This window comes from Delphinapterus leucas, chromosome 2, assembly GCF_059928025.1.
Source record: "Delphinapterus leucas isolate spDelLeu-1000000601 "Yukka" chromosome 2, BTC_Dleu_Yukka2, whole genome shotgun sequence".
In the NCBI taxonomy this organism is placed as follows: Eukaryota; Metazoa; Chordata; class Mammalia; order Artiodactyla; family Monodontidae; genus Delphinapterus; species Delphinapterus leucas.
Window position 1 is genome coordinate 153,388,374 of NC_143130.1, and position 25,658 is coordinate 153,414,031.

Sequence of the window (25,658 nt, forward strand, 5' to 3'; positions counted from 1 at the left end):
TAAGGGAAATTAAGGTTCCCAGGTTAAATTGTGTTGGGGAGTAGTGTTAGGTACTATACCCACAACTTTAAAAATTTGGTTTCAGGGTTATGAACAACTTTGTCTAATTTGACCCAAAAAGGAATTTACTAGAACAATACTGAGTAACTCAAAGATTCTCCAGGAGGTTGGGAAACTAGAATCAATGCCCAAAAGCTTGTCACAGTACTGGTCTGGTGAAGAAGCCACTGCAGTTACTGTCCCTTTAACTGGATCCTAAGTGCTGGATCTCCCACTGCTGCCACCATTAACCCTGAGCAAGGAATTCTGCTGCTAATCTGTCACTCTGCAAGTTGGGCTTTGCTGCAACCACACTGCTACCAGAGGAGGTTCTCCCAACAACTTCCGCTTCTTTGTGTCCTTGGCTCCCCATTCAAAGTCCAGGGTGGCTGCTTCTGATTGGTGGAGCCCAGGTCACATGCCATGTTCTAGCTGCAAGAGAAGCTGGGAAAGCAAGTGTCTGGCATTTCCAGTTTTGTTGCAGCATTGGGGCTCGGTCTTCCAAAGAGTCTTGGGACTCATAAGTTGGGAAATTCTCAACCTGATTCTCAAATAGGAATCAGGTTCAGATGATGGACAGCCCACAGAATAATAAATGACTATCATAGGACTTTGTAGATGTTCTTTCATGTAAACGGCACAACAACTCATTTTATGCGTGATAAAGCTGAAGCTCAGAGAAGTGAAGTAACTTGCCTAAGGTTATGCAACTAGTAAGGACAAAGCTGCCCACCCCAGAGGGCCAATAAGTAAGGAATCAGGAAATTTGTGGGATCAGACCCTGGTGGTGCCTCTTTCCTTCCCCAACTGGATGCAGCATTGCCATGGTTCCCTTGTTCCCACCTGCCTCCTGGGTCTCTGGTAAAGCCACCCTCTAGGACATAGGCCCATCACCTCCCTTCTGTGATCCTCCTCCAGGCCCCCTGACTTTCTTGCCATTTACAGTAGCTTAATATTAATGGCTTCTGCAGGCAGCTCTACTGACCACCAGGACCTGCCTGGATCTGAGCCTCCCTCCTGATTCCGATAAATAGATGGAGGCCGAACTTCTGAGCACAGGGAGATACCCTTGAGCCAGATCAGGATCCCATGGGAAAAGCTCTGGGCCTGATGAGAGGGCTGCTGGGACTCTAAGGATAACATAGAAGCAGCCATCAGAGAGACTTCTGGGCTCCAAGATCTCTGAGCTTTAAAAATTGTACTCTGCGTTAGGGATAGCGCTAGCTGTTTTCAATTTTTTTTTTTTTCTTGGAGTAATCCCCAGTCCATCCTCTTCTCTCCCTCCCCACTGCCACCTTCAACTCCTAAATCAACCAATGCTGTCTCTGGCCTGGATCACACAGCCCACCTCCCTCTTTGTTTCACAACTGCCGGCAGCTTCCCTTCACCCTGGGGATAACATCCAGTGTCCCACGAGGCCCTGCAGGCTTGGACCCCTGAAGACTGGGCTCCCCTTAAAGGTTCACCTGACCGTCAGCTCTACCCTCTAGCCTCCCTTAACTCCTCGCTGTTCTTCAGAAGTGCCTAGCTGGTCCTTCTCCAGAACATGGACACCTGCTGTCTCCCCAACCCTGCCACCTGCCCCAGCCCCCCACATGGCTGGCCTCTCACCACTCAGGTCCCTGCCCAAATGTTGACTACCCAGAAACCCCTTCCTGTCCTGCATCAAAAAGAGGCCCCTCCTGCTGTCAGTCTAAAACCCCTCACCCTGCTGTGTTTTTCCTTAGCACTTTGGATTCTTAAATTATCCTGTTTGTTTACTTACTTGCCTCTTTGTTAACTGTCTCTCAAACTAGAATCTAAATTCCATGAAAGCAGGAGGCTTTGCTCTCCTTTACCCTACAGTATTCCCATTAAGAGTATCTGGCATACAGTAGGTGCTCAGTAAATACTTGCTGAAGGTTCTTGACTAAATTATCTTGCAACATTCCTGTGGGACAAAACAAAACAAACATCCTCTCAGGGCATCAGGGATGTGGTCACTGTGTCACTGGCTCTGGATTCAAAGTGCAGGGTGGCTGCTTCTGATTGGTGGAGCCCAGGTCACATGGCCATGTTCTAGCTGCAAGGGAGGCTGGGAAAGCACGTGTCTGGCCTCTCCAGTTTCATTGCAGAATTGGGGCTCTGAGACCCATCACTTGAGACTGCAAGGAGACTGGACACAGCCCAGAGGCATGCAGCAAGCTGGTAGTGGAGCAAGTCCTCTAAGCCTTGCTGTTCTCCATTGTTCCACACTGCCCATAGGTGAACACTAGGGAAGAGACAAGGGTGATACATGTGGGATGTTTTTCTTTTCCCTTGAGTGGCTAAGGAATGGTTACTGCTGAGGGAGGGAGGAGACAGGGAGTTGTGGGCACCTGAAAGCTGGTGGGTGGCGTTCTGCTGGGATACGAGCCTGAGCTGCAGATGGCACCTGGAACACCTACCTGGTGACAAGGTTTACAAGACTGGCTTGAAGGCAGTGCCAAGAGTCTATTCCTTCCTTCCCAATCCCTGGGCCCCTCCAAGAAAAGTCCAAAGGGTATAGATTATTCCTTGGAGAACTAGGAGAAGGAAACCAGCCCAGATGTTTGAGGTAAGGTGCTCTTCGTAGACTGAGGTTCTGGGGATTCACCAGCCTTGACCTCAGTAGCCCTTCTCGACCCTTTCTGGTGTCCCTTCCTTTTCCCTCTGCCATTCTCGGCAGGGCAGGATGGTAGCTCAAGCATTGCTGGGGCATCACTTGCCTGCCTATACCCAAGCTCCCTTCCTCTGTTTGAGGCTCTGGTTCCATCTTCAAGAAAACAAGAATGCGGTGGATTTGGACTCTGGTTGGCTCTTGGCAGCTGCATGTTCCTGGGGAGGTCACCTAGCCTCTCTGAAGTTGCTTCTTTTTTTTTTTTTTGCAGTACCCGAGCCTCTCACTGTTGTGGCCTCTCCCGTTGAGGAGCACAGGCTCCGGACGCGCAGGCTCAGCAGCCATGGCTCACGGGCCCAGCTGCTCTGCGGCATGTGGGATCTTCCCGGACCGGGGCACGAACCTGTGTCCCCTGCATCGGCAGGCGGACTCTCAACCACTGCGCCACCAGGGAAGCCCTGAGGTTGCTTCTTCATTTGAAAAATGATATACATCTTTCAGGATAGTTGGGAGGATTTGCTGAGACAGTGTGAAAAAGTTCAGAACTTAATAAATGTTCATTGTGTATAACTTAAATGTGAATCAAAATCACTCCTGTTTTTCTCGTAGCACCAGCTACTTACTGAACAGGGGAGATGGGCTCTCTGGCCCAGTGTCTGATGAGAGGAGGATGAGAGAGCTGGAGCTCAGGGACTCTGCCAGGACAACTGTCCAGCACAACAAGACAAGGTGTACTCTCAAGGGGTAAGCCCAAAATACACAAGAGCATTAAAAAAAGTGAAACACATTCGTGGGTGACAGATTCATAATGGGATTATTGATTCAAACACAGATCCTTTCTCTTCCTTGCATTTTCCACCCTCCTCCCTCCAAAAATTGTTGCTGACGGCTGGGAGGCGACTCAGGGAAGAAGCTAGCAAGAGACAATGACTTGGCTGCAACTGGTGCTAAAAATGACCAGCATCACAGCAAAGGAAGGAGATGGCATCGTCCCTCATCCCTAATCTCCCTCCCTGAGCCTTAGTATCTTATTTGTAACAAGGGGGAAAGAACTTGAGAAGTTGAGTGGATTAAATGCCATAAGGGGTCTGACACCCATTAATAATAGTAGTAAGAATCGTGATGTCTGGAGTCCCCAGGGCCAGACACCATGTTAAATGCTTTAAAAACAGCAGCTCCTTCAATCGCTGGCCCAAACTCCATGAAGGCCGGGACTAGGTCTGTCTTGCTCCCTGCCATATTGTCAGTCCCAAGTATAGTATCCTCCTGCATGATGATGATAATAACCAACACTCCCAGGAACCTTATTTTGTAGTCTTATTTTGTATACTCACAGTATAGCCTTATTCACCATTTTCAGCACTGTACATTTCTAATCTTCATGACAGTTCTAAGGGGTAGGTACTACCATTATCCCTATTTTATGGATGAGGAAACTGAGGCACAGAAGGAAAAGAGAAGCTGGGTAACTTTCCCAAGGTCACCAAGCAAGTGATAGAGCTGGAGTCTGAACCTAGAAAATCTGTCTCTAGAGCCCATGCCCTTGCCCCCTGTGCTAACTCAGGGGGTCAGGGAATGCTCACAAGTCCAGTGTCAGGCTGTTTCGTAGATAAAGCAATAGAAGCTAAGAGGGAAGTTAAATGATTGGCTCTAAGCCACAGAGCGATTAGGCGACAGACCCAGGATGTGGGTCCAAGGTGACCAAGCTAAATGCCTCTGAAAGGGTACAATTTACTCCCCCAGGCCAAGCCCTGGGGGCCAGCCTTTCCCTGTAGCCCCAGCCCTGCCCCCCCGTGACCCCAAATCCACAAATGTCCTCAGTTTTGGTCTGACCTCAGCTAGGCAGCTCAGAGAGAGCCCTCCAACCAGGAGTCCTTCAGGAGTCCATTTCCAAGGGCGGGACTGGCTGCAGGCTGACGCTGGGCCCTCCCTTCATCTGTAGCCTCTGGCGAGGGTGCCTCTCAGAGGGCCTGGGGTTGTCCCCATTCCCAGCCTCCTAGGGCAGGGTGGAGACTGTCTCGCTGGGAGTGGGAAATGGCAGCTTCACATATAGTGTTTGGTCAAGAGATTTTTCATCCTCCTCTCCTGGCAAGAGCTGGGTTTCCATCACTCACATGCTTGCTTTCCATCACTCACTTCCTTGCCCATAGGCTGGCATCTGGCTCATGGTGGATGTCCCATGATAAGTCAGGGATATGACAGCTGCCATTAACAAAACTTCCCCATTCAACTTCCCAGGGTAGGTTGGCATGGAGAGGAGTCCGAGAGAGGGATGGAATCAAAAGAAAACAGCTTTTGACACCAGACTCATTTGAGGTTGAGTCTGGCCTCTCTCTGCTGCTTACAAGCTAGGTAGCTTGGGACAAGTCACCTAACCTCCCTAGGAACTTAAGTTTCCATATTCATAAAATGGTGATAGAAATTCTTACCTGGAAGGCAAAGCCACTGCTTTGCACAACTCTAGGGGTCATCATTCACATGGTTGTCTGTGTGAGTGGTGACACATGGAACCCAACTCCATAGAATAAAGGTGAAAGATGCCCCGAGATTGCATATCCCTGAGTCTGTACCTTGCAAGTAAGAATAGGTATGTGAACTTTCGAATGTGGAACCAAGATACTAACAGGGTCCTTGTGAAGACCTGATATTATGCTATGTAAAGGGGCTGGGGAGCGTGGATGCACAGTAGGCATGGCATTATTGTGGGATAAGGAGGCGGCCCTTGGAGTGAACAGTGCCCCTCTCCCAGACACCTGCCGCACTAAGGGATGTACCTGCCTAGTTCTGGATCTTGTGTGGACCAGCCCAGAGCAGATGAAGACCCACCACACAACAGCCCTTTAGGCAAAGCCTCAGCTTCCATGTCCTATAGGGTTTCTTCTTACTTCTCAGTTTGGCCTCACGGCAACCACAGAGGGCACTAGATATCCTGGCAGTGGGCTGGGAGAGTTAGGGGGTTTCAATCTATTTGGGGGGTTGCAGTTGACTGGCCCAGAAATTCTGAATGGAATTTCTCCCCAGCCTTGCTTTCCAGTCTCTGCCTAAAACAACTCACCCTGTCTTTATTTCCCCTCAGAGGGTGCCTTCAAGTCAAGACAGCTTTATTAAAAACCTACCACTGTATGCTATGCTAGGCACAGTGGAGAGGAAGGTGCCAAGGTAGATAGACAGTCCTTAGTCCCACAAAGCTCACAGAAGAATTAGCTGAGGAGGTGGAGTGCAGGGACTCCGGGGTCCATGGTGCACATACATGTGTGTGTGTGTGTGTGTGTGTGTGTGTGTGTGTATAGAATCACCTTCACTTAACACTTGGACCCAAGGGAGCCATCCTCCCTGAAAGCAAGGAACCAGTAGCTCCACTGCCCACCTTTGGAATTCAAGCTTTTCTTGTTTCTCCAGGTGAGGGTCCTGCCTGCCTAGAGCAGTTCCCTGCAGCCTCTCACCACTTTTCAACTGGCCCAGCTGGCTGCACTTCTGCAGTTTCTGACACAGGAGTTAGTCAAGGGATCCCCATCGAATGGGCACAGAAGCTCACCTTTTAATTGCCTCTCACACCCTCCCTTCTCCCTCCTCCTTCCCTCCACTTCAACAATGCCATCCGCTTCATTTGTCTGTTCAGTGAACTCTGAGGTATAGCAGACCCCCTGACTTGTCTATCTGATTTACTGGGAACCCCTAGCTCCTTGCTCAGAGCTAGTAAGGGCTCAATACATATTAGTTGAGTGAATGGTTAGAAGAGTAATGAAATCTTTCCATGGAAGTTGGCGACCCTTCATGTTTATTCTAGGAAGATGTTCAGGTGTCCACCGGTGTTCTCCAAAAGAAGTCACCACCACTCTTCTTTCCCTCCAGGAACCCCTACTCCTGACCCCTTTATTCATTTATTCATTCATTGGGCGATATTTATTGAGTAGCTCTTCTGAACTAGGCATTGCATCCTGTGCTGGGGAGACAAGCTTTGAGCTCTCCCACCCCATCTCCCTCTTCAAACCCCCTTCTTTCTGCCCGTTGCCACAACACACCCTGCCCAGGACACTTGCCCCTTCCTCGTTCTGCCTTTTTCGGAGTGGTCCCATATTTGGGTTTCTTTGACCCTGCCAAACCTGTATAGGATTGAGGGAGGGAGGGAGGGAGGATGCGAGGGAGGCAGCAGGACTCCCAGTCTCTAGCACCTGCCCTCAGTCCATCCTTCCACCCCACCCCAGGGACTGTCCAAGCCAGCTCTGCCCAGAATCCCTAGCCACTCAGCCTCCTGGAACGGCCCTGAACCTTGTTGTCTCATCTCAGCCTCTGGGGCCCTGCCCATAGGCGTCCTGCAGAGCCCACCCGGTGCCTGGCCCCCAGCGCCCTGGCCCCTCAGTGCTGCCCGCGGCGGGAGCTGCCAGCTTTTTGGAATTCCTAATCGCTCCTGGCCCCGGTGATTGGCTGCTCAGCTCTGACCCCACTTGGGCTGCCGCCTGGTTGGATAAAAGGGGAATCTCCTTGGGGCTCCAGAGCATTAGACATCGGAGGGGGCACCTGGGACCAACTTCGTGAAGCGGGGAGCCCGGCGGGGGGGTGGGGGGAGCAAAAGACCTGCGGCCTCAGCCCCTTCAAAGAGCCGAGAGATGACGGGGAAAGCCGGGGAAGCGCTGAGCAAGCCCAAAGCCGAGACAGTGGCCAAGAGCACTTCGGGGGGCGCCCCGGGCAGGTGCACCGGGTTTGGCATCCAGGAGATCCTGGGCTTGAACAAGGAGCCCCCCAGCTCCCACCCGCGGGCTCCCCTCGACGGTCTGGCCCCCGGGCACTTGCTGGCTGCGCGCTCCGTGCTCAGTCCCGCAGGAGTGGGCGGTATGGGGCTACTGGGGCCCGGGGGGCTCCCCGGTTTCTATGCACAGCCCACCTTCCTGGAAGTGCTGTCCGACCCGCAGAGCGTCCACTTGCAGCCGCTGGGCAGAGCGTCGGGGCCGCTGGACACCAGCCAGACGGCCAGCTCGGGTAGGTGAGGGCGAGGCTGTGTGGCTGCCTGACAGGGGTGAGAGCCGGGAACCCCACGCCGTCGACTCTCGCTTGCACCGCAAGGCCTCCTCCGGGTGCAAAAGTTCGTGCCAGGCCGAGAGGTCGCAGAGCGGGCCTGGAGCCGGCGCGCCCGGGGCGGGGGCTCGGAGGATGCTCCCGGCTGCGGCCGGGTTTTGGCCTCCGCGCTTCCGCCGGCCGAGCTGTGCTCCGGTCCCCGCGTCGGGCCCGGCTCTGCCGCGGCGCCTGATTGGGGCCCTGCTGGAAACAAGGCTTAGGGTGTCGGAGCGCGTGGGGCAGTCGGGGGTCCCCTTCCATTGCTCCACTTCGGCCCCGGCCTCTCGGAGGACCCGCGCTCCTAGAGCCCGATTCCGTTCCGGGCTTTGGCGGCCCGGGAAGCGGGTGCCAGCTTCGGGCTCCAGCCCTGGTGTCCAAAGTTGTCTTTTCCTTCCTCCTTTCCTCCGTTCCAAGCCTGCCGCATTGGTCAGCTGGGTTTTAATTTTCTCCTCACGAGCTTAGACAACCCGGCCACGGCGGCGGCCCAAGGGGTCGCAATCCGAGATGCCACCTAAGCGGCACAATATCTCGGATCCCGGCGCCTCGCGGGCTCGGGACCCCTGGACGACCCTGCCGCGCCCTCCGCGGGCAGTTTTCCCGGCCTCACGTCTCCGCCACCTCGGCCCTCCGGCTCTGGTTCGCGCTCTGCGATTTCCCCGATTTTTCGCTCTCGTTTAATTAATTTATTTTTATTTGGAGGGGCAACGAAAAGTGGTGCGTCGCAGTCTCTCCAGTCCTGAGGGGGGGCGCATGGTGCGGGCACTGGAAAGGGGGTTGTGCCCGGGAGCCCCCAGCCCTTCCCGGAGTCCAGCTCTCCGCGCCCAGGCTCCGCTCCTGCGGGCCACCTTCCGAACCCCGGCGCCACGGCTGCTAGCGCAGGGCAGGGCGCCGAACCCGGGGCACCGCCGGGGGGCTCTGCGACCCGCGGAGGCTGTCGCGCCCCCCTGCTGTCCCTGCCCAGGCGTGTCTGGGCCTTTGCTTCTCAGAACGAAACAGAACGGAATGTGTTCACGACCTCGGGATTGCGGCGCCGGCGTGGGTAGAAACAGCCGCGGCTTAGGGATGGTGTAGACCTCACGGAGGGCTCTCCGGGGAGACGGAGCAGGCCCGGCTGCTCCCGGAGGCCGCCGGGGGTGGGGCCCCCGCGGGTTTCGGGAGCCTGACTCGCCCGGGTGCTGCGGAGCGCGTCCCCCATTCTGCCGCACGTGCCTCCGCCCGCTTTTCAGATTCTGAAGATGTTTCCTCCAGCGACCGAAAAATGTCCAAATCGGCTTTAAATCAGACCAAGAAACGGAAGAAGCGGCGACACAGGTAAGGCCCCTGCAGCGTTTTCTGTCACCTTCCTGCTCACCTATCCCCTGCCGTCGTCCCCTGATCGGGGGTAGGGTCGCTCGGACCCTAATTTCGCCGGCTCTAGATCTGAGGTCCGCTGCTGTGCCAGGACGGGGAGACCGGACGTTGTTTGGGGACATCCGTCCGGGGCCCTGGCGTCCGGCCGTGCCGGGTGAGGACCTTGACCGTCCGCCGGGGAAGCGGCACCGTTTCAGGCTTTCTCCTGCTTCTCCGGGAGAAAGGAAAGCCCCCAACTGGGGCTAAACCCGAGCCAGACAGGAGCTGACGGCCCCCAGGTGCCAGCCCTGCATCGGTACATTCGGAGAGCCACGCACAACTCCGGGCGGGCAGATCGGCTCTCCCCTCCCGCCGGAGCCGGTTCCTCTGCCCTCTGCCCCGGCCCCTATTCCTCTCCCGCCGTCCCTGTCAGCGCCGCCAACCCCCTATCTTTCTGCGCCCACCGTTCGCAAAATCTCGAGCGTGATACCCGCATGGATGGCAAATTTTCCTTTGGCTTCTGCTGCTCTGTGATCCGTAAGCCTCAGTTTCCTTGTCTGTAAAATGCGGAGGGAGGAGTGTGTGCACTGAAGGACTCCGCAAGCCCTCGCTGGAGTGGAGTGGGCTGCCTTGGAGGATACAGACTAAAGAGCGAGGGTTTTTTGTTTTTGTTTTTCTTTAAATATTTTAAAAATAGACATTACTTGCACAAAGTTAAAATACAGTAGGTGCAGAAAGGTATATCCTGAAAAGTAATTCCCCACACCAGACCCGCATTCCCTTCCGCAGCCGCTACCAATTCCTTGTGCAAATGTATGAGGAGGTTTTCAACAAATAAAGGAGTGAGAACCAAAAATCGACCTGACTTCCTGCGGGTGCTGTTTGCCCCTGCGCTTACCCTAGCTTTGTTTTCCCAGATCTCTCTCCGCCCCAGCGCGGATGGAGCGCCCGCAGGGTTCCCGATCGCTGGGTGGACGTTTCCCACTGGGGTGCTCTCCACCTCATCCTCTTCTCCCCAATTTGTTCTCAGCCTCTTTGCACCCTTTCTCTGGGTGCTTTTCTGCGTTCCTCTCTTCCTTCACCCCCGGAAATGACCCCCACGTTTTAAAACGGTTCTTCCTCACCTCTCAGGCCCCAACAGGTTCTGGCTTGAATGGGGGTGAACTTTGACTTGGTTTCTTGGTGACCTCGGTTTGTTCCCTTCAGGCGGCTGTTTGTTTTTGTTTTATTTTGTCTTGTTTTATTGTAAACGGAAACGTTGTTTTTTTAGTCCTGATCCTGGGTCATTTTTTACATTCATCCGTCCAGCAAATATTCATTAAAACACCTCCGATGCATTCATATCATGCTGGTGGCAGGGTGGGGGTAATCCTGTCAGCCTCTGGAGCCTGGACAGGGACCTCCAGCAGGGACAGGGACCCGGAGGGCAGGCTGGAGTCCGGCTGACCGGCTTCTGTGCTGCTGACCGAATAGAGGTGGGGGAGGGATTCCCACAGCCAGGAGAGCCCCGGACAAAGCACCCCCAGGAGCAGTGCTTCTGCATGGCGGCATCTCCTTGTGCAGCACTTGGAGCTGACTGACCCACGGCCGAAAGTCCATGCTTAAGTTTTCTAACCCTCTATCCTCACCTGATACCCTCTCCACCAGGGAAAATTTGGGTGCTTTGGAGGGTTCCCAGGGAGACAGGACAACAGCCCTAGGTTTCGGGCTATTTCTGGTACACAAAGGGGACAGATTATTGGAGAGAGGAGAATGGCTGCTGCAATTTTTAATTAGTAAAAAATGTGTTTTCCTGAGCCTCTCTCATTTGGGGAGTTCAGGTAAGAGACCCTGGAATATGGTGATGAGAAGCAAGCATCTCTTGATCACCCAGAAACACAAGAGGCTTAGCAGGGGTTAGAGAGGGGAGTGGGAATGGAGCAGCAGCCTTTGGAGTCTCTCAGGTTTTGCTCTTCCCTTTTCCTGGAAGGCTCAGCTCTGATAGACTGGTTACAATGGGAAACTGAAGGGTCTGGGGTTCTGCGTAAAGCCAGGAGCAGGGTTTGGGTCACATTGTACGGGGCGCAGGGAGACTCCCTGGAGGGCACATCAGCATAAACACGTGGATTAGCTCTGAGGCAGGAATGAGGGGAAGTTTGGGGGATTTGAGGCGTTGCTTCATTTTGTTTCTTTCTTAATTCCTTTCTTTTTTGTTTGGTTTGGTTTTTGGTTTGTTTTTTTGTTTTGGGTTTTTTGTTTGTTTTTAATGAGAGCTCTCCCAAGCCGAGGCTGGCACTTGAAAGGTTCTGAATGACCTGCCATCCCCTTTCCTCTTTGGCTTTGGCCACGCCCCAATAGCTGTGTGCCTCAGTTTTCCTAATTTTGAAAAAGACTTGCATGTTTTGATTGTTTATTTTGACTGTTCAGGGACCCTTCGGTAAGTGGCAGGAGAGGAATAGAAAGCAGCAGATCTTCAAAATTCTGAAGAATTAACTTTCTGTATACATAAGCATTCTGTTCTCCCCGAGAGGATAGGAGAAACAATTTAGAATCAAACCAGTCATTTTCTATAAAGAGAGAATCTTTCTTTCTCACACATCCCCCTCCACCCCCCCGCATCATCCTCCAAGACGTTAAAGCCAACACCAGCACAAGGAGTATACGGGGCTGACATTTGTACTTTTTCCTTGTGTTGGGCGAGGCGAGGGCAGCAGCGAGGGATTTTAAGCCACACACCCCCTTCCCATGCTGTTCCCAGGGTCCAAATCCCGGAGGCTCAAGCAGGGAAGGTACCATTGTTCAAGTGGAGTCTACGAACAAATCTGGACTATATTGCTCCCCGGCTTGTTGATGAGGGTGCAGGATAAAGGTCACCTAGAACCTGGTGAAATTCAGGGCTGAAAAAAGAATTTGTGTCTGTAAGTGGGTGTGTAGTGTATTTATTCAAGAAAGGGGGATATGAATCCCCTAATATTGGAGGTAAAACATTGTATGTACTGGAGCATATCCATTTGCTAGGGTGAGAGGATGTGGCTTTTACTGGATTCTTAAAGCAGTTTATGACTCAGAATAGGTCAATGTGAACCGCTCTGTGGGCGCTGGGGGAGTGTGTGGGAAGGCACTCTCGGGATGACCTGAATGAAACTCCCCTGAATGGGGCTCCCGCTGGGTGAGTGGCTGAGCCTGTGTGTGGGATGGCGGGGAGGTGACCCTTCACTTCTGAGCCCAAGAAGAGACAGAGCACCCCCTTTCCCATCTCCCTGCCCCCAAGACTGCGTGGGGCGGCTCTAAGGAGCCTTTAGGTCTGGGCAGGTGAGGAGAGCGGGCGTGCTGAGGTAGGGTGAGGGGCTGCTGGAATCAGTTAGTTCTCTGCTGTACAGACGCTGGGGCTGGGGTGGCTGCTGCATTTGACCTTCTGGTGAATCTTTGAACTCTGAGTACAATTTAAAAGACCAACCCTCCTGTCTGTGGGAGGAGCCCGGGAAGCTGGTCCCGACGAGGCTGAGGCACTTATTCACCTGGTGAGCCCTCCACGCTGTGCCCAGAAGAAGAGGGGCTTTCTGCAGTTTTCTAAAATTTGTGTCTTAACACCCTTTCCCCCCAAGCACTTCCAGGAAGATTCCCAGTATAAAATGTCACTGAGGGCTGAAATAATACTCCTCACCACCAGAAGGGTAGTGTGGGCCCTCAGACTTGAATGAAGAAGAGTTTAGAGGATGGGGGAGGGGGCAGGGAGGGAGGTTGCATCCGGTTGTGCTGGCCAAGCCTGGGTTTGGGGTCTGTCCAGGAGCCATGGGGGAGGGCCATTCTGTCCTCTCTGGGACAGCTTTTTCCATTTTTGGGGTCCTGACTGAACTTTTTTGCTCCCCTCAGGACAATCTTTACCTCCTACCAGCTAGAGGAGCTGGAGAAGGCATTCAATGAGGCCCACTACCCAGACGTCTATGCCCGGGAGATGTTGGCCATGAAAACGGAGCTCCCGGAAGACAGGATACAGGTAACAGCTCTGAGTTCCTCTCTCACACTTTCCTTACCCTCAGGGACATCGACTGCCCCAGGCTCCCAGACACCCATCTCCCACCCCACAGCAGAGTGTGTGCTTGCCTGTAATCACGTCCTCATGCACAGCAGTTCATTTAAGCAGGCAGGTGTTTGCTGAATACCTACCATGTGAGATGGGCACTGCTGGGGGAACAAGAGACTTAGCAGAGGAGGCGAGGCCTGCTGCTGCACTGTGGGCTTCCTGAGGAGTATGTGAGACAAACCATGTGCCTGGAGGTGGCCCCAGGCCTCTCTGGGTGCCTGGGGGTGGGGGAGCATCTGTCTCCCTTCCTTCCACTGCTTTCCCATGAGGAAGAGGTTGCCCCCTCCTTTCCTATCTACTCCCCACCACCTCCATCTACCTGAGCCTCCTTCCTCCTCACAACCCAACAGCTGGCCCTGCCCAGGGCTGCTGCTCCTTGACTTCTCCCAGATCTGGCCCATGATGTGCTCATTAAGCCCCTCCCTGTCACTGGAGAGTTTTGTGGCGGAACCAGCCCTGACCTGGACTGGGCTGTCCTCAGCTCTGCTGGGTGCCCAGCCTCCTTTCATCAGTGGCAGGATCCTCCCAAGTCCAGGATGCCCCTAGCTGGGCAGGAGTGGGCTACTTAATCATTTCTTCGGGAGGAGATGAAGTCTGATGATTCTCCAGACAGGGCCTCCAAGAGCAGGAAGAGGTGATGCGGTGGAGGAACACTTCCAGAAGCTTTGGGGTTGCCTTAGTTGGATCAAGACCTTTAATCAAAGTTGCTCCTATCGGGACACCTGAGTGGCCCGGAGTAGTTGACGGCCCAGGCTGGAAAAGGGCGGAAAGGGTCCCGACTTCCTGAAACCCCGTCTGCTCCGAATCTCCTCCTCCTTTGTGTCTCCACGTGTGATGTGAGTTGGGGTGGGTAGGGGACAAGTCCAGAGGAACCAAATAAGGTGTGTAGGTTCCTTGCGCTCCCTCACTGGAGAACCAGAGAATGGGAAACGAGGTGTGAGCTCCTTTTCCAGAAGAGGCTGCCTCTCCACTGGAAGTCTATGGGGAATTTCAGCCAATGGCTTTAGACAGTGACACTAACAATAAGCTCAATTATTCATAAGCAGATTATCTGTTTGGCGCATTATCCATGGTGGCCTGGCTCCATCATCCCCCCCAGCTGAGTTCCAGTGGGAACAGGCTGGGTGCTGCTTCTGGATCTTGTGTGTGTGTGTGTGTGCGTGTGCGTGTGTGTGCGCGCGGTCATGACGAGCAGCGGGGGTGGGGTGAGACTCCCCGATTTCCCCGTTGGTTGGTCCCACATTTGTGCTACTGACCAGTAGGAAAGAACAGCCTGTCCCTTGCGGTGGCTTGTCCCGAAATCCCTTTGGCTGTGGTGGTGGTGGTGGGTGGGAGTGTCTGAAAGATCTGGGGAAGCTCGCCCTTGCCCTCGGCTGTCACTGCATTGCTGCAAACGCCCAGCCGGCAGACTCTAGGCTTTTTAAAATCGCCTGGGGCGTTGTCTACAGTGTGGAGTCTGAAGCCACCAGAACCAGCATGGATGAGCCAAGAGTGTGGAGCACATTGATTCCCTGGATTGTGAGGACTGGCTGTGGAATTTGCGGTTATGGGAGAACCAAGGCAAGGATCTCTCCAGCTCTTCCAGCACTGCCTGGTTCTTTGGCTAAATGATGCCCCCAGAAGGTGTTTGTGAGTTGTCAAATAGCCGTGCCCCAAGTGTTTTACCAAGTGGCCTGGGAAAGGTCTTAACATCTATCGGTGGCAGTCACAGCTCTATCCCACAGAGCAGTTCTCATGTGCCCAGTGCTCTAACTATGGGACATGCACAGGAGAGGCAGGGTGGTGCAGTGGTTAGGGACACCACCTCTGGAGCCAGACTGTCCTGGCCTCACCAGTTACCAGCTGAGTGACTGTGTACAAGTTACCTCACCAGCCCGAGCTTCCCATTGCTCATCTGTAAAATGGGGATGACAGTGGCAGCTGCAGGTGTCATGAGCCATGTGTGTGGCGTGTTTCAGTGGGTCCGGCAGGGGCCCAGCTCACTTGGTTTGAGCTCTGATCTCATTAAATCCTGGCGACAGCCTGTGGGGGAGAGAACATTAGCCTCCTTTTATAACTGAGGAAAGTGAGGCCAGACAACTAGTAAGTGGGGGGACACAGGGACCCACCTAAGGTCTCTTTAGGCTGCACCTAAAGCCCACTCATTCACCACCTGCCTCTTGGGTTTGAAGCCTTTGCTTTGACTTGAAGCTGGAGGAAAAGAGATGATTTGATGTCAGGTGGGAGGCCTGTATCAAATCTTCTTTATTAAAAAACCCCTGATATTTATTGAGTACCAGATACTGTTCTAAAAACCCCCAAAACTCACTCATAATAAAATTATTTTTTGAATGAGCGAATTCAGGTACATGAGTTCAAAAGGGTGAAACGTGAGTCACCCTTGCCACTGTCCACCAGCAGTCCCTCCAGGGGTTACCAGTTTCCTTTTGTTCCTTCCAGAGATAGTTTATGTATATTCTTTTTTTAAAAAAAAATTTTTATTGGAGTATAATTGCTTTACAGTGTTGTGTTAGTTTCTGTATTCTATTCCCAAAGGATCCTCAGAACGCCCGATGGACTAGGTACTATTACTATTCCCACTTTACAGGTGGAGAACCTGAGGCCCAGAGTTCAGACCTGAGTCCCTTTAGACTCCAGAACACTTACTTCACTACACTGCCACCCTTCCTCCTCATTTCCTCTCAGCATGTTGATTTAGTGGAACCAGTGCGTCTAAGGATGGACCCTACCACTCAGAGCCAGTCCCCTCCCCTCCCCCAGCTTTCAGGCCTTTGTCTATGTGTTGAGGCTTAAGGGGAAGGGCAGTTATTAGAGGCTCCAAGTCTGAAGTTAGACATTCTCAGGTGGAATGGAAAGGTTATTGGACTGGATATCCAGTCAGGGACCCAGATCTTAGTCCTGGCTCTGACACCCACCAGGCATGGCAGAGGCCAAGCCATCTGTAAAGGAAAGAGGGGGAATCCCTCCCAGAGAGCAGCCTCGTCAGAATCACCTCTCTCACTGGGCCCCTGGGCTGCCATGGGTGTAATGGAGGAGCGGGACAGCCCCAGGTGGACAGCTGGGACACACACTTTTGCTGGGCCAAGCCAAGTAAGCCCCTGGATGTGTCTGAGACCTACTGTCCAATGTCTAACGAGAACACAGTGTAGATGTGAAAAGTCAGACACACCTACTTCTAATCTTTGTTTCACTGCCAGCAAATCAAACTCTGAGCCTCAGATTACTCATTTGTGAACGAATAATAACAAAAATTATCTAAAATAATTTAACAAAAGTATTGTTATTGGCATTATTAGTACATAGCATTGTCCCAGATATTAAGTGCTTTCCATGCCCTTTTTCATTACATCCTCACAAAAGCTAGATGAGTTAGATGCTATTCTTATCCCCATTTTCTGGATGAGGAAACTGAAGGGCTGAGAGGTGAAGTAAGTGGTGGACTGGGATTCAAACCCGGTACTCAAGTACTATCTCAGGAGAGCAAATGAGGGAAACGGGAGCACCCATCTACAGAAACTGGAATAATTAATGCAAATTGCAGTGATGAGGGACCAGCCCCCTCAGTAGTGGCGATTCCCTCTGCCTTTGTGCTTTGAGGGCAAGCACTTCCTCCCTCTATATCTCTCTGGGTTGGAGTGTGAAGGGATAAGGTGCATTGCTGGGGGAAGAAGAGATTTCCAGTCTTCATATCAGACTCAGACACGAAGTCCTTTCTGTGTCTCTGAGAAATGCTAGGATATGGCATTCTGGAAGCCCCTACCGGATGTCAGCCCTGGGGAAGAGGAAATGGATTTCCAGATTGACTTTATTTCCTCTGTGTGGTCACTCGTTCTCAGAGTTGTAAGATAGGAGAATATTAAGATATTCACTTATGTTTACTGTATTTTTTTCTGACAAGAGTTGCATTTATTTAAAATGCCTCCATTGCAGAGATATGGATGCGCAAAGTGAACAGAGACATCTCACCTCCACTCTTAGCAGCCTGGTGTGTTTGGAAGGATGATATTTGGATTCTCTGACTGGCACTGTTCCAGTCTGCCTCTTTTAAAGTGGTCCCCTCCCAAGGGTAGGGAGCAAAGTTTTAGGGGATTATATTCCAGAAGTAAGAAGATAGCTGCCTGGATGGGAAAGGGTTTCCGTGTGTCTCAGCCCGGGACATTTATGAGATCACAGGGCAGCTTTTTAAAATTACCCGTGCCAGCCCCCCACATCTAGCAATGCTAGGTTTGGTTTGATGTGGAGCCTGTACGTTTTTAAAGCTCACCAGGTGATTGTGTGTAGCCAGTGTAAAAATGCTGGGTCAAGGGCTTCCCTGGTGGCGCAGTGGTTGAGAGTCCGCCTGCCGATGCAGGGGACACGGGTTCGTGTCCCGGTCCGGGAAGATCCCACATGCCGCAGAGCGGCTGGGCCCGTGAGCCATGGCCGCTGAGCCTGCGCTCCGCAACGGGAGAGGCCACAGCAGTGAGAGGCCCGCGTACCGCAAAAAAAAAAAAAAAAAAAATGCTGGGTCAGAGGCTCAGGAAAAGAGTTTCAGTGTTTCAAGTGGGTTAATATGAGTGGAAGAAAGTGGAGTACTGGGTAACCTGGTGGGATGACCTGTCCAGAGGTTCAGGGAAGGATGCTGCATGGGGCTGCCAGGAAACATGGGCAGAACTGCCCCCTAGTGGACATAAGAGGCTACAGCCAGGCCAGGCTTTTCTGGGCCTGAAGCTGGGACTGGAAAGGGTGTGCTGAAATATGCTGTCAGAAGTGCTGAGTGGATGTGGAGTGTGAGGTCGTTAAATCACGCTAGCAATGAGCCCATATTAATCAGCTTCCAGTCAGAGGAGAGGAGAGAATCTAAGTGAATATGATGGAAAGTGCCACATGGCCAAAAAAGCCGGGCCCGATAGCCTGGGGCAAGATTGGAGGGCAGGGCCTGGGGTAGCCAAGGGGCCAGAGGTGGAGAGCATCTATCATGCAGGATGTCTCCTTTAGTGGGGCTATCCTGGAGAGACTGCAGAGGGAAGGAGGCCTGGGCACATAGTCCTGTGGGGATACAAGGCTGGGAACTTGTGAATACAAGAGAAGCCCTGGTTACCCACAAAGGGTGAGAGACAGCTGACAATGTTGCCTGCCAGCTCGATGGGTTCCCTGTGGCTGAAGAGCCTCCATTTGGCGAGAAGCCCTTTCCTGGTTCCAGTCCATCCTTGGAGGCACAAGCTCTTGGGACCCTCTCTGCCAGGTGTGGAGGCACCTATCAGACCAGCTGTCGACAGCCAGAGGCCTCCTACCTGGGCTCTCTGAGTGCTACTGGGCACCACCTGTGAGGGGAAGCGCACCAGGAAACCCAGGCTCTTTCCTGAGCTAGAAGATCTTCCCCCTCTCCTTTCCCTGGGACTACCAAGTTGGTGACCCTTGATGTCCCTTGTAGGCCGCTTCTCAGGCACTTGGAGGCCCTGAAGTGGAAGGCAGGACTCTGGTCCTTGCTGGGGCCTGGACGCAGGCTCTCCTGAAGAGCTGCGGACCCGACTTCCTTGAGAGTGGAGCAGTGTCTTCCAGAAAGTACGCAGTCAGGAAAGTGAGAGAGAGATTGAAGGAGTATTGTGGGCTTGCCAGAACCAAGAGACCACACAGGAAAGGGGGCCTAAATGCTGAAAAGACATGTCAAAGGTGGGAGATGGGAGGACCCGGCTTTATGGGAAAAGTGTCACTGAGCATATTTGCTTGAAAGCAAATCCTCATCTCGTAGCACATTTGTCCCCAGAATTCGCCCAGCATCAAGCCAACGTTTATCAGTTCTTACAACATGCCAGGCATTTCCCATGCACTATTCTGTTAAATTTTTACAACAAACCTGCAAGGAAGTGGTACCATAGGGCAGAGGAAGAATCGGAAGCTCAGAAAGGTTAAGAAATGCACCCAAAGTCACAAAGGCAGTTGGAGATAGAGCAGGGGTCTCCAACCTAGGTCTTCTAGCTCCTAATCATAGCCAGCTGCATGGGTGGTCTCTTGCATTTGAGCCTCAAGGGTCTGGGAAACATTAGAAACTAGGGAGAGTTGCAGGGGCATCTGTTTGGCCCCTAGAGGAGAAACTCGAGGCTATCTGCATTAAAATCTTACAGCCTGAAGGTTAGCTCTGTACCCCCATCACACCTCCTGGAGTTGTTACTGTTGTTATTATTATTATTTGTCAGTCCAGCCTTGCTGCAGAGCACGTGGAGAGGGCCAGGAGGGCAGGTAATGCCATTGCTAACCTGACCCCTGCACAGACTCCCACTGACTTTCTGTGCCTCCACTGAAATAATAATAAGTAGCTTTTATTGAGCACCTTCTGTGTGACAAACACTGATTTTAGGCACTTTCATTAATCCCTGAAAAAGTAGGTATTCTTTTTTTTTTTTTTGGTATTCTTATTTTATGCTTGAAGGGACTGAGAGAGAGCAAGTAACTTGCCCAGGATCACACAGAAATTTTTGCCACAGTTGGGAATTCCAGTTCAGGACTGGCTGCTTTCAGTGCTTCTTGCAAATGTTTAAGTTCTGCACACATGCTGGTTGCTTCCAGGAAGGGACGAGAAAGGCAAATATGAAGAGTGGTTAGGGTTAATTCTAATTCCTTGTCCTCTTGCCTCCAAGGCACCAATGCCACAGCTTCCCTGCCAGCTGTCCTACAAAGAAATTGTTTTGGCTGTCCAGGTTTCCTCCATAAACTGGAGCAGCATCTGGTCCTCAAAGAGCCAGGCATTCCAGGAGCCCATAACCAAGGGTCTGGATGACTCCTGGTTTGAGCGACCAGCTGGCACCAACTCCCCTTGGAGCATCTGTGGGCAAAGTCTGATCTGCAGACCAGTTATTCATTTGTCCAAATTAGGAGACTGAGGAAAACGGTTCTGTTTACAGGCCCCGGAGATGATCTGAATCCCAAGTCTGCACCCTCTTCTTCAGTGTTCCAAGAAAGATGCTGTTTCCATCTGAGAGCCCTGCCCCCCTCTCAAGCTCATGGAATCCTGGGGAAGCCAGGGCAATGCACCTTTCCAGGCACCCACACTTGGGGGGGTGGAGGGAGTGGGAGTGGTAGTGAGCATCTCTGCTTTTGTTTACTCCACAATCCCTTCTCCAGAATACCTGATTCTATTTATTTTTATTTATTTATTTTCTTGCTGTGCCATGCAGTATGTGTGATCTTAGTTCCCCTCAGGGCTCGAACCCTTGCCCTCTGCATTGGGAGCTTGGAGTCTTAACCACTGGACCACCAGGGAAGTCCCCAGAATACCTGACTCTAAACCATACTGAGAACAGACACTTCTTTCATCAGTTTGTCAACAGAACTCATTCTTGGCAAAAACCAGATCTGACCTTATGCTCTTTATTTGTCCCTTATGAATATGTGTATATTTTGCTGCAGAAATCAAAGCTGGTTTGACTATGGGGTACTACTGCTGCTGCTGTAGGATGTTACATAACATGTAGTATACGCATCACATATTTTTTCTAAAATCCAAAACATTCTGGAGTCTGGTCCCAATGGGTTCCAGTTAAGGGCTTGTGGTCTTGTTGTTTTGTAATGCACCGTATTCAAGCAGGAAGGTCATCTCTTGCCCAGGAGGCAGATGGCTTACTTAGATTCATAAAGATAGCCTTCCCAACCCTCTGTGGTCAGACTTGGAATTCCACCTTAGAATTCCATCGCCAAGGGGTTCATTCTTTGCTGTCTTCTCTGTGAGGTGGATGAAACCAGAAGTCACTTACACCTTTCTGTGGCTTAGTCCTTTTAGATTTTTCCTCTGTGCAAAAAAGCTTGAGATGAGTACTTGTAGAGGACGACCAAGTGCTAACGGGAAGGAAGATAGAACAGGACAGAGGTCTCAGACAAACTTCGGGCTTTGGGTAGGGCAGAGGGCCTGCGGGACTGACAGGGCCGCAGGGGAGAGATCTAAACACACCGCAGAGCCAGGCCAGGCCGATGGCCGAGTTAGCCCGAACTCGCATGGTGCACCTGTTTCCGCTCTTTAGTGCACGGAGCGCAGCCATCTAGTAGCCTTCAAATTACATAAACCCGTTCCTTGGCCAGGTTCGCTGAGTGCGGTCTGGGTCTAGACCAGAGGGAGGCCTTGCATTAGCTCCGCAGCTCTCCAGCAGGGACGGCAGGTGCTAAACCCGGTGGCGGCAACGGTGCGGCTCACCGGAGGCGGCGCCGCCCAGGGAGGGACGAGCGATCGTTTTCTAACAGCGCGGTCGCGGGTCAGTGTGAGGATTGAGAGGCCCGGGGTGTCTGAGGCCGCATCTCTCCCATTTTTAGAGTTTCCTAGTTATTTACAAATGAAGAAATGCCAAAACAGGTTACACACATTTGGGTCAACTTAAAGGTGTGCGAGGACCGTGCGGTCTGGAAGCAGCCCCGCAGAAAGTCTGTGACCGCGGGGCTCTGGGCGCCTTGTGGGTGCGGCCGGGGCGCCCCCTGCTGGATGTGGCCGGCCGCGCTCCACTGCAGACTTGGAGCTGTCGGGAGCTGCCAGGGAACTCACTCCGCCACCTGGCGGCGGCGGCGGGAACCGCAGGGGCGCGCGGACTCCGAGCCCCCGCCGAGGCCTCCCCGCGTCCGAGGCAGCAAAGGGTTAAGCTGTCAGCGGCGCGATGTTAAACAGGTGTCAAAGGCTCCCCATATATCTGCAGATTGAAATCAAATTCTTTGCCGTATAAAAAGATAAATTACCCAGGCGCTGCCGCGCGTCCCACTCATCACGCCAGCGCCAGACGGCAAGCAATTTTTTTTTTTTAATGTGCTAACGACCTAATCAAGCAATCAAGTCGGAGAAGATTGCAGAGTGACCGGGGCAGCCATCTGCCGGCAAGCCCCGCATTCATTTCCCGCGCCCCCGCGTGGGGAGCGGGCCGGGGAGGGAGCTGCCATGGGGGAAGAGGGGAAAAAATCCTAAACAAATTAACACCCAATTTTCCCTGTCTAATTAGTTAAATGAGAAGCGTTTGGGGTCCCCCGGGGAGGGGGAGCGGCTTGCGGCGCGGCTCGCTCTGCCTCCCCAGCATTAATTAGTGCGGGTCAATGCCGCGGCTCCCGAGAGAGCAGCCGCTTTAATTTCCCGTGATATTTCAGTGCTTGAGGCCCATCGATTCAAACAGAAATTAACTTATTTTTCAATCAGCCCAGGGCTGCCCCTGGGGGTGACTCTTCTTTTGCCGCCTCCTGAATAGAGCTGGAGCAATTTTTCATCAAAAGCTGAAACCTCCGCCGCCGGGGGCGGGGGAGGGGGCCCGGAGGGAAGGGCGGGGACCTGGCCGAGGTGAGGGAATGGAAATCGCCCAGGAAACTAATAGATTCTCCCCGAACCCGCCTCTGCCCTCCCCCCATCCCCCCACATCACGGGGCGCTTGGGTGGCTCGCCGCCGCCGGGGTCAGGGCCTGGAGGGGCTGTGAGGGGACCAGAGGGGGCTGGCGGGCCTGGGGCCGCGGGCCTCTCACCTGCTTGAGGGACAGTGCAGCTGTCCCTGGCTCTGGCTCCTGTCAGCTGCAGGAAGCCTCAGGAAAAATGCTTGGGGGGACCAAGAAATTCCCCCCTCCTCCATGCATGAAAGGGACCCAAGGATCTCCTCCCAAAACCAGGCTGGAGTGTTGCAGATACCCCCAGCCCACCCCATGCTCTTTCAGACCCTGCACCAGTCAGCTTTGGGGCCAGAGAAGCATCCCCTAGAGTGTCCCCTACCGCACTCTCCTAGGTCCCTACCTTCACATGCTCCTCACACCAGAAGCATTTTGTCTTCCTTCCCTGACTGAAGGATGGCTGCCCAGCTCCCCCAAATGTCATTCGGAGTTAGGTCCAAAATTGTGCACAGTGGGCGAATGGAGGACACCATGGCGGGGCAGGACTTGGCCAGGACAGGGCAGAGAAGGGAGGCTGACTCAGGCCTCTTGGGAGTGTCCCCTGCCCTGCTTTGCAGCCGTTCCCAGGCTTCCTGACACCTGGATGAAAAGCCCTGTGCTACCTGAGTCCACACTGACCTCGCCTGCCGGGACTGCTCTGGCCTCTGCAGTTCTGGTGGAGACAGAGCCCTGAACCAAAGGCACTAGAAAGGACTTTGTCCTCTACGAGCCAGAAAAGGGATTCTGTTTGTATGCTGGAGGTGTGAACACTTGCAAGAGAGCTATGAGGGTCGGGCTTCTCGGCTGCAAACTGAGGACCACATGGGGACCTGCCCATCTGCTAGACCCTGTCCAGGAGGTGTCCCTATTCCATCACCTTAAACTGCTTTGATTTAAAAAAAAAAAAAAAAAAAAAAAGACCATTTTGCCCATCATGTTCTCACAGGACTTGTGTCTCATTCTGGACACCCTGAGCCTGGAGGAACCCCAGGGGTACTTCGGGGTAGGTGAGCTTAAGTAAGGATGCCCTGCTGGAGAAAGCGAAGCCGTTGGCAATCAAAGAGGCGGGTCCCTTAACTCCAGGCAGACACAGCGGGGTAGGGGCCTGGCCTCTGCCTGGTGGAGGACGCCCCTGACCTGTTCGTCTGCACTTACAGGTCTGGTTCCAGAACCGAAGAGCCAAGTGGAGGAAGCGAGAGAAGTGCTGGGGCCGGAGCAGCGTCATGGCGGAGTACGGCCTCTACGGGGCCATGGTGCGCCATTCCATCCCCCTGCCGGAGTCCATCCTCAAGTCCGCCAAGGATGGCATCATGGACTCCTGCGCCCCGTGGCTGCTGGGTAAGAGCCTGCACTCTCCCTGGGGCCCTGCCCCCGTGGTGAGGGGAGCGGGCTCCCTGGAGGAGGGGACAGAGCCCTGGAGCAGGGACGCCTGGCCACAACAGCCTGGCGGGAAAGAGGCCCTCCAGAGCCGGTCTCCCGGTCTCCCTTGGGGGGCTCAGAGGGCAGGCTGCGCCCAGGGCTTGGTGTCTGTCCCTCACACCCACCTACTGGGTGCCTAGGACTCTCATCCTGGACGGATCCCCCCTGTGAGTTCTTTTGTCCTGTGAGCAGGGGATGGCTATTGCCCCAGGGTGTGTATCCTCCTCTTCCCTTGGCTGGAGCTGGGGTTGTGGTGAATGAAACAGCCCCTCTTGGGGGTTGAGGGGACCTCTAGGTCCCTTTGGCCACCATTCTGGCTTTGCCCAAAGGACTTCTTCCCCCTAAATCTCTCCACCTGCCATCCTCCCCCATCTGCCATCTGGACCTGTGTCTGACAGCAGCGCCAGCTTATCTTGGAGTTCTGAGATCTGGAATCCCAAAAGGGAGGGCTCGGGAGCAAGTGCTGTGCTCAGGAAGGGACAGACAGGACTCCCGGGGGCCAGGTGCCCAGGGACTTGGCTGGGAGAAGCCCTCTGCCGGCCTGGTGCCCCGCTGCTGCTCCGCAGCCTCATCCCCGGCCCCCCTCCCGCTGCCCCGGCCCCGACCCCGACCCCTGGGACTCGCGTGACTGCGGTGTATGAAGTAAGGCTTTCTGCTCGTCCTTAATTCTGGCCTCTCTCTATCTTTGCCGTTTTCAGTTCAAGATGGCTTTCCCAGGCGCTTTTCTAAACCCGAATACCAACAATTCTTTTTAGGGATGCACAAAAAGTCGCTGGAGGCGGCAGCCGAGTCGGGGAGGAAGCCCGAGGCGGAGCGTCAGGCCCTGCCCAAGCTCGACAAGATAGAGCCGGAGGAGCGGGGTCCCGACGCCCCGGCCGCCATGTCCCAGGAGGAACTGAGGGAGAACAGCATCGCCGCGCTCCGAGCCAGAGCGCAGGAGCACAGCACCAAAGTGCTGGGGACTGTGTCCGGGCCCGACAGCCTGGCCCGGAACGGCGAGGAGCCTGAGCGGGAGGAGGCCCCGGACGAAGACAGGCCAGCGGAGAAGCTGAGTCCGCCGCAGCTCGAGGACATGGCGTAGGCAAGGGCGCGCAGACCCCGGAGCCCCAGGACTCTGCTCGGGGCCTGTGGTGCTGGGAGGTGTTCTCAGAGGCGGGGCCCAGGCCTGCTCTCTGCCACCCTCCCCCACCCCACAGGCCCTCTGTGACCCCCAGGGGACTTCAGGCACAACTCAGTCCTGGCTGAGGCTTTGGGCCACGCTGAGACATCCCTACCTAGTCCTGACCTGGCCAGCACCCTCCTCCTCCAACTAACAGACCTGCCTCAGAAGCCTTCTTGCCGCCCCAGACCACCCCCCCAAGCTGCTTTCAACTCAATCCTTTGGCGGCTCTCCGTGTCCGAATCCACCCCTTACTCTCTGTTCTCTTGCTCAATAGCGCCCTCCTTCCCAGCGCCACACCCCCTGTGGACTGTGCTCTGCCCAGACCCAAAGACCGCTGCTGCAAACACACTGGCCGCCACAGCGGCGACACGGATGGAGGACCTGCACTCCAGTGCCGGTGTCCTGAGCGCCCCAGCCCCCAGCGAAACTCTGCTCCCCTGCCTGCTCCTTCCTCAGCGTGGGTGATGTGCTGTCCTGAAGGCCCAGGCACAACCCCTGCCGGCCCCCGGCGCTGGGGCCCAGATTCCAGATTCAACTTGGAAAGTCTCAGCCTGGGCCCCTCGGCCAGCCTTCAAGTCCTGCCCTCCACAGTCAGACTCGGGAACCCACCCTCCACACCC

At 53.9% G+C, this 25,658-nt stretch overlaps 1 protein-coding gene across 1 annotated transcript; it reads left to right on the top strand.

Annotated features, from left to right (window-relative positions):
- The first annotated feature begins 7,030 nt into the window (after positions 1-7,030).
- Positions 7,031-24,981, top strand: VSX2 (visual system homeobox 2). Its single transcript, XM_022575876.2, has 5 exons — positions 7,031-7,633; positions 8,935-9,019; positions 12,890-13,013; positions 23,615-23,795; positions 24,632-24,981. Exons 1-5 carry the CDS (start codon positions 7,264-7,266, stop codon positions 24,955-24,957), a joined length of 1,086 nt encoding a protein of 361 aa, XP_022431584.1. The 5' UTR covers positions 7,031-7,263; the 3' UTR covers positions 24,958-24,981.
- Positions 24,982-25,658: the final 677 nt, after the last annotated feature.